The following is a 9,313-nucleotide window of genomic DNA, read 5'->3' as shown; positions in this document are numbered from 1 at the left end:
CGGGGCTGTGGAACGCCGGCCGCTTTATACTTTAATGCTTTTTTCGGGCAGGGATCTGGTCAAATATGGATGGACGGCATCCTCTGCACAGGCCAAGAGACTTCACTTGAAAACTGTGTGTTTAAAGGTTGGGGAGTGCACACCTGTACACACACCGATGATGCTGGAGTCACATGTTCAGGTGGGTTCGACTATCACAGCCTGAAATAAAAGTAAACCATCACACAGGGTGTGTTTACATGCAGCAGTTTTTGTTCATTAATTCATTAAGTCTGAAATGAGGAATTTAGATTTTAAAATGGCAGATTCTGAAAGTTCAGTTCTTGCAAAACCTAAACTTCATTTACATGGACATATACTCATAAAGAGCTAAATATACATGCGATGCCAAGTTGATTCATTTGGCAATTAAATTAATTTCAAGAGTTCACTCTTAGCTGATGATTGATTATAAAGCGTGTTTGGCATGCTGTCCCAGGAGAGAGCGAAGATTCTCGAGCCCGGGGCTCCCTCCTGTTTGAAGGGTGAGAGGGGAGTTTGAGCTCAGGAAGAACTTCCCTGCTTGTTAATGTGTTTGGAATTGCTATAAGATATAGCTGACAAAGATTTTGTCTATGATGCCACTTTGGATTAGTCAATTTACTTATATTGTATGTCTTTGGATGATGGGAGGAAACTGGGGGCCCCGGGGAAAACCCACGCAAGCACAGGGAAAACATGCAGAAATGCCGACTGGCCCGGTAAGGACTCGAACCAGTGGCATTCTTGCTGTCAGGCAACAGTGCTAACCACTGGGCCACCGTGCCACCCTATCTAGAAAAGGGGGATGAGTAGGGGTGAAAGGGGGGATTCTTCAAAACGTAGATGCCTGAAGTAAAAACTCTGGTTATTTAGAGTGAGTTAGGATTCGTCTTATTGGCGCAATATTTGTACACAATGAATGGTATAAATAACAACTTTAATCATAAAGTAAACACAAAACAAAGGTTTCCATCTGGAGCTCCTTCATGGGACTCAACACTTGTAAACATTTACTCTGTTAGGCTCGCAGCTCTTAGCACTGCCCACCCTGGTCACTGCTACCAAACCAACCAATTACAGAGCTTGCGCTACACGTTGTTGCAACATGTAGTTAAATTTAATTCACGTTACTGCGTGAAGGCTGCACCAAACCATACACGTGCGCTTGACGCAGAAGTATAAATCAGGTTGAGTGTGCCTCACACAGGTGAGTGGGTTTGACAAACCACCTGTAGAAAACACACTCTTTTATCTCTCTGATCCTTCAACTTACACTTGCACCAGTTTTGCAGACAACTACTCATATTTATATATAAACATTGTGCATTTATGATGTGGTGAGTGGGCTTGACAAACCACCTGTAGAAACACTCATCTTTCTTTCTTTCTATAAAAACACTCTCCCTCAAGCACTCAATTCTCTGAACACTAACAGTTCCTTTGCATAATTAGCTCTTGTTGTATCGTGTGTATTACCTTTTCTTGTTGAATCCCTGAATGCCTCCTCAATTGTAAGTCGCTTTGGACAGAGGCATCTGCTAAATGACCAAATGTAAATGCACAAGCTAATGGGGTCTTCTTTTTGTCTTGTAGAGGTCAGGTTTGCAGATGGACAAAGCAACTGCTCTGGGAGGGTGGAGGTCCTGTATGATGGTTATGGGTGGGGAACGGTTTATAATGATGGCTGGAATCTGCTGGGTGGAGATGTGATCTGCAAACAGCTCTCCTGTGGGACTGCATTGAGTGTCACGAATAGGTCTTTTTTAAAGAGGGGTAAAGGGAGTGTATGGATGTACAACAGTGCATGCACTGGCACTGAGACCTCTCTGAAAAGCTGCATTTCAGGGATCAAGAGTCAACAAGTTACCCACAACACTGATGCAGGAGTGATATGTAGAGGTAAACCCCACTACAACCTAAACTACATCAATACTGCACGTCGAATGCAATGTGAATTCATTCTAACTATTCTCTATTTTCAGAGGTGAGTTTGGTTAATGGTCCCAGCATGTGCTCTGGGACAGTGCAAGTTCGCTATAGTGGAAACTGGGGCACAGTTTGTGACAATAACTGGGGGGATCTGGATGGTCTAGTGTTGTGTCGAGAGCTCGGCTGCGGTCCTTTCAATAAGACATACAGTAAAGCTTATCTTGGCCCCGGTTCCGGTAACATACTAATGGATAATCTACAGTGCAATGGGAGCGAGTCCTCGCTGAATCAATGCAGCTTCTCTGCCTCTATAAGCTCCTGTACACATTCACAAGATGCCGGAGTTGCCTGTGGAGGTAAATACAATCAAAAAGAGTTTTGAAATCAACAAATGTGCTTATGTACATACTGCAATAGGATATATGCAGAAGAGCTTTTCATTTTCATTAACCCAGTTAAAACCTTTCCGGTGAACTGTGTGCCATTACAGAATTGCATCGTCTGATTTCTTTAAAAATCAATGATCTTCACTGCCTTATCATAAGATATAAAGAGGGTCTCAGAACCTCTGCATTAAATTCCACTTTTCTGCACCTTGTCTTTAAAATATTAACATTTATTTTATTGATCCTGATGGTGCATGAGCATAATTTTAATTACATGACAACCTCGATGCTGTAAAAGGAACCGTATAAAATTGAAAAAGTCACATTAAACGTTCACCGGATTACGGGTAGCGGAAAAAACACTAGCAGTGCATATACCCTATAGCCTGCAATAAAAATAAAAATTAAGAAGAAAATGCGGCACATTTTTGGGTTGACTTTACACCAGTGAGTTTCTCTCTGTTTCATCTCAAGTAAATGTATGTTGATCTATGTAATAAAATGTAAAAATCCTACAAATTAGCAATCAAAATGTTACGAATTGGCACGAGAGAGCAATGCTTGATCTAAGAATGTTCAGGATGAAAATACCACACTATAAAACTGTGTCAAACAACCCAATTACAGTTAAGTAACCCATAATTTGGAAAAGATTTTTTATTGTACAAATATATTCATGCTATTGAATTGCATTATGGGGCCTTGATTTTGCTTCTTGCAATGTTAAAAGTGACATTTAAATTGTTAGTATAATCTACCATTGTCTGTTTGTTATATAATAATCTATAAAATAATCCATAATGAAGTTCCGGCAGCTCTTTTTCTGAATTCCTGGATTTTGCACCATAATTTCCACGATCAATAGATTTATAGATAATATTACCTATGTCAATAAAAGTTGCTTTGTCATACTTTTAATATAATGAGGGTGTACTCACACTAGGCTATCCGAAACATGCCCGGGTGCATTTGCTAGTTCGTTTGACAAGTGTGAGTGCTCTGAATCAGTTGGTCGGCGCTGGCCCGGTTGGAATAGGTGTGCCAGATCACGGTTCGGTTGGGCTTTGGCGTGGTACGCTTGTAGTATGATTGCAAATTATGCCAGAGAGTGAAACTGAACAGGCGAAGTCACTTTTAAGTGACCATTTCATATGGATTTATTAATAATTCGTACTTTGATGAACGCGAACTGTCATAGTTTATTTAATATGCAAACCCCCACTGCATGTCAGCTGCCACCTTCAGCAATACGTGCAGCACGATGAATTTCAAAAAAGATTTCAAGCGTCAAAACTAGTGGATCTGTTCAGCAAAAGATTTACCTGTGTGTCACTGCATATCCACCGACTTAAAATAATACAAGACAATATAGCTACAGCAATCTCCATTCTACTGACCGAGAGCGCTTCTCTTCAAAACTGAACAGTCACATTATCAATCATGTAAGCGTGCTCGGGCTCGGAAGATAAAAATGCAATGTGAATGCAGGCCGAGGGGGAGAGGGGAGGGGGAACAATCACACCTGGGCAAGGTTCAAAACAACCGTGCCTAGTGTGAGTACACCCTAAAAGTATTTTAGTTAAACTGTAGATGTTAAACTAGATCAAACATTGTTGGTACATAGATCAAGCTAATCTTGCAATTTGAACAGATGTTTTACAGTGTTAGCAACACAAACCTTTTCTGTGTGTTGACAGTATATAGGCCTCGTGTCTGAGTTGTGATTTATTCTGTCTCTCAGAAGTGAGGCTGGCCAATGGAGGCAGCAGTTGTTCTGGAAGGGTGGAGGTTCTTCGAAACAATCAGTGGGGAACGGTTTGTGGAGACAGCTTTGATATGACTGAGGCTGAGGTTATATGCAGAGAGCTAGGATGTGGGACTCCAGTGGAGGTCAAGAGTTTTGGAAGCGGTGTAGGGCAAATTTGGATGAATAATGTGCAATGCACGGGCTCCGAGTCTTCACTGATGAACTGCCAGTCAAACTCATGGGGACTAAACAACTGCGTGCATGAGCAAGATGCAGGTGTCGTCTGCCGAGGTAAACTAGATGCCTGACAACATATCCATTCATTTTTTACATTTCAAAAATATGTATCCATTTGAGCACATTTCTGCTGTTCTGGCCGTTTGAGACCCATTTTGCTCCAATAATTAAAGGTCTCGTGAAGTGCTTTGAAATGTAAGAACTCTTCTTTTTCTAGAGGTGAAGTTGGTGAATACGGATAACCCATGTCAGGGCACAGTGTCAGTGTTTCACGATGGCCGCTGGGGGACTGTGTGCCACAACAGCTGGGATCTCCCGGATGCTTTTGTGCTGTGCAGAGAGCTGGGCTGTGGTGAAAATGCAGAGCCCTTGTCTTATGCCGTTTTTGGCGCTGGTGATGGGCCCATATGGATGGATTCCCTCAGATGCACTGGTCAAGAGTCCAACCTCAGAAACTGCCAGTTTGGTGGATGGGGAAACAATCAATGCATTCATGCATATGACGCAGGAATCATTTGCAAAGGTGCGTTCAAGTCAAATACTGTACAGAACACCACTTCTCTGTAGAAGAAGGTTTCTGCCATAGGAAAAAAGGTAACAGCAACTTTATTTCACAATTCTGAGGGAAACAAGTAAAACATAACTCAGATCAGTGAAATAAACTTGCAAAAACTAAGAATTGTTCGTTACAAATGACAAATTTGATCTATTTATTTATTTTATTTATCTATTTAATTTTTATCCTCTAAACCTCTTTTTTTATATTTATTTCAATCCAGAATGATTTAAGAAAAAACAATGTAACTCTGAATTGTAAGAAATTAATTAAAAAATTTGAGATGTAAACTGGCTAACCTTGGGTTCTGAGCTATTATATCTGGCAATTCTGACTTTCTTTCCTCTAAAGTTCAGAGCTTATAAATGATTAATTCTGAGCTTGCATCCCAGAGCTGTGTTTTTATTTTCTTCTGGGGCTTTTGAGTGCATTACTCTATATTAGATATGTTTCAATCCATTGCACAAACAGGCTTCTGCAGTTCTCTACTTCTGCAAATATTAATTAGGAACACATATTCATATTTGAAACCTAAAATGAACATCAAATAAGCTAATCATATATAAAAATACTATATTTCTAGAGTTCATACTTCGCTGATGATTGATTATAAATCGTGTTTGGCATGCTGTCTCGGGAGAGAGCCCTGAACTCATACGATCCTCGAGCCTGGGAGTTTAAATTTGAGCTCAGGTAGATCTCGAGAACTCCTCTGCTGTATATGGTTAATGATGACCAATTAGGAATTGCTATGAAGAGATGTACCGCTGACTAGGAGCACATCTCTGGTGCCAATTTGGATTAGTCAATTCACGTATGTTGCATGTTTTTGGATGGTGGGAGGACACCGGGGGAAACCCACGCGAGCACAGTGAGATCATGTAAACTCCACACAGAAACGTCGACTGGCCTGGTAGGGACTTGAACCAGTGACAATCTTGCTGTAAGGCAACAGTGCTAACCACTGAGCCATCGTGCTACCCAATCTAGGAAAAGGGGGAGGAGTAGGGGAGGAACGGGGGATTGTTCAAAAGGAAGATGACTGTGGTATGAAACTCTGGTTATTCATAGTGACTTAGGAATCGTCTGATTTTAAATTCCTATTTGTGAATTATGTATTAGCTAATGAGGGACTAGCTGTGGTCAATCATAAGAATGTGATGCTCTCGAAATTAGTTCATAAATAAACTTCACATATACATCTACTGAGCACTGAGCACGCCATATTGCATCACATTTTTAACTTTATAAATGTTGTCTTTCCTGCACAGATTTCATAAATGTACTCAAGATTAAGGTCAACTCCGATTCTAATGTTGATCCTAACAACCCTTTTCTGATGGCAAAAGTACTCAGCAAAGTAACTAACAATATTCTTATTAAGCTTACAGTTTTGACTTTTTTTGGCCACTGAGTAATTGTGCTCGCCTTCATCTGAATTACACAGATCACTCGAGAGGTTAAAAAGGACGGAAATTTCTCTGTCAGTTGGAGAACGCAGCAGGACGGACAAGTGTTTCAGGAAAAGAAATTATTTGGTCCATGACAGGTTTGTAAAGTCTTTTTAAATTAATTACACTTTTGTTGTTGTCGTTGTTGTTTTAAAGATGTAACGATATAGAAGTTTAATCAAATAGTTTCATGTGTTTGCATCTGTTATTTCCACAGATAACCGTTAATAATTGAGCTTTCATAAATTCAGGAGAGAAGAAATTCAAGAAGTGTTTGTATACAATAATAAAGTAAAATATAACGTCTGCCAACATGTTTCATTTTCTAGTAACACTTTATTGTATTAGGTTGTATTAGGTGATGTTAGTTAATGCATTTACTAACATGAACAAACAATGAACAATACATTTATTACAGTATATGTTCATGTTCGTTAATGAAAATACAGTCGTTCATTGTTAGTTCATGTTAACCCACAGTGCATTAACTAATGTTAACAAGCATGAACTTGGATGTTAATAATGCATTGGTAAATGTAGATTTATGATTAATAAATACAATTATTGTTCATAATTAGTAAATGGATTAACTAACGAACCTTATTGTAAAGTGTGACCAATTTTACTAACATTTTGACAAAGTTTGCACATTCACAAAAGCTTGTTTCCAGAAACACTGGTAATAAAAATACATTTATAAGTTAATGTGCCGTTTTCTTTCTTTACAAATGCTAATTTATTAAATAATGCATATATTTGACTTATTATTATTATTATTATTATTATTATTATTATTATTATTATTATTATTATTATTATTATTATTATTACTATTAAATAATGCATATATTTGACACATTATTATTATTATTATTATTAAATAATACATCTATTTCACCACAAAATATAACATCAATTTTAGATCAATCCTAATTCTATATCAGTCAATTCTAGTGCCTCTGGATTTGATTATGTTTATTGGCTAAAGGTGTAAAAAATATAGAAATGCAAAGGTTTTATACATGTTAAATGTTTATTTGCTGATACTATAGATTTTTGAACTATGTATAAAACATAACCTCTTAAAAAGTCAGAAAATTTGCTTAACCGTTATACCAGGGGTCTTAAACTCAATTCCTGGAAGGCCACAGCTCTGCATAGTTTAGGTCCAATCACCTCCAACTCACACCTGCTTAATAGTCTCAAGGGCTGCGTTCAAAATTGCCTACTACTAAGTAGGTACTGCATTTGAATTTAAATGTACTACTCGGCCATTAGAAAAGTAGGTTCTATACAGTATTAATGTGAGTAGTATGATTAGAACTTGGACATACTACATCCACCGTTCTGTCATGATCACGTGACCTACCCGCATGAGTTGGGTTGCTGCATCAGATGCACACTGCAGAATCTGGCTGGACGTAGTAGGTCATCTGGGTATTTCTCTCATTCTGTTTTTCGAATTCTATCAATTTGGACATACTACTTTTTAGCGTACTCTGACACAGCATAGTAGTCTTGAACACCTTGATTAGGTGGATCAGCTGTGTTTGATTAGGGTTGGAGCAAAACTGTGCAAAGCTGCGGCCCTCCAGGAATTGAGTTTGAAGCCTATGGTTAATATGGTGTTACATCTCGTTACATAATTTATCCTTTAGTCAATTTATCAGGAGTACAGTCAATTATTCAAATAGCACAGAAAGTCCCTTTTGGTGGAAATACAATTATTGTAGATAAGTACATTGAAAATCGACTTGATTTTTCTTATTTTTCTTTCTCTTCATGAAACCAGGGAATCAACATAACATTATATACACATTTCCTTAACCAATATACAATTGGCATTGGAAAATTCCTTAAAATGTGAGTAAATAGGAAGATTCTTCTGCTGTATTTCTCTTCAGTTATTCTGTACAGATTGTAATAGTAGATGAACATTAGAATTAAACATTATGAACAGTTAGTTTGTATTTTTGACTCCTCCTTTATTCATAAAAGACCTGTGAACAAGTATAATTGAATTAAATCAAAGTCAAAATGCTTGAATATGTTTACTTGTATATATTTATAATAGTGTCCAACACCTCTCAGTTTACAAACCTGTGGATGTTTTCTGTTCGTGAAACACCTGATCATCAGTTTGTGTTCTCCAGTTCACACTATTTACTCCTTTACCTTCAACTACATTCCTTATCTGTGAAATTTTAGTAAGAAAATATTAAGTGATCACTCTTATTAACCCATTTAACACTTCACTGTAATCATCAAATATTTTACTTTTGGTAACACTTGTCTTTGTTAATGAAATGTGAAACGAATGATGAATACATCCATAGCATCTTAGTTATTGTTAAAAACTACATACGTTACAAATGTAAACGTCTGTTTACTATTTTTAAAAAGTATCAGTATTTGTCAAGTTGTTTGATAAAAGTTCCCATGAACCTCACCTTGTCCAGATATTTCTGCTTAATCTGTGGATCATTGACATCCAGTCCATTGTTGATGTTCAACACAAAGCTCACCACAACTTGTTTTGTAGTTTCTGCAAGTGAAATACAGACACAATAGGCATTACAGGAGGAATAATTTTCATATTAGCATCTTTTACTTGGATTGTCCTTGAAAACACAAGAGAACTTGAGATGTTCTCACAACTTAACATGGTTTCAGAGGTGTAAAAAGGTGCAAAAGCTGTCACTTGTGGGATACCTTTTTAAAAAGTACTTTTTAGGTACTTAATTTCTGCAGGTGAAATCTAGACAATAAGCTTTACAGCAGGGGTGTCTGCAAAGTTTAGTTCCAGCCCAATCAGACACACCTGTGCTAGTTAATTAAGCTCTTAAGCTGCGGTCACACTTGACTTTTCTTCCCATAGACTTCCATTCATACGCACGCGAATGTGTCAGACTGGAAACGCGGGGTCGTGCGTCAAGTTTCGCATGTTGCTGCGGTGCAAAGTTCAAGCTTGGTGAACTCTGACCAG

General features: G+C 38.0%; 1 protein-coding gene across 1 annotated transcript in view; it reads right to left on the bottom strand.

The window, feature by feature from the left end:
- Positions 1-7,368: 7,368 nt before the first annotated feature.
- LOC130223549 (deleted in malignant brain tumors 1 protein-like) overlaps positions 7,369-9,313 on the bottom strand; it is a 76,538-nt gene continuing 74,593 nt past the window's right edge. Inside the window, exons 18-20 of the mRNA XM_056456391.1 lie at positions 8,778-8,872; positions 8,428-8,521; positions 7,369-8,327 (exon numbers count right to left, since the gene is read on the bottom strand). Coding sequence (XP_056312366.1) covers positions 8,317-8,327; positions 8,428-8,521; positions 8,778-8,872 — 200 coding nt within the window. The 3' untranslated portion in view covers positions 7,369-8,316. The remainder of the gene's footprint in view (positions 8,328-8,427; positions 8,522-8,777; positions 8,873-9,313) is intronic.

The sequence above is a fragment of the Danio aesculapii genome, chromosome 4 (genome assembly GCF_903798145.1).
Source record: "Danio aesculapii chromosome 4, fDanAes4.1, whole genome shotgun sequence".
NCBI lineage: Eukaryota > Metazoa > Chordata > Actinopteri > Cypriniformes > Danionidae > Danio > Danio aesculapii.
The sequence above is the reverse complement of the archived record's forward strand: the minus strand, read 5'-3'. Positions and strand labels throughout refer to the sequence as shown.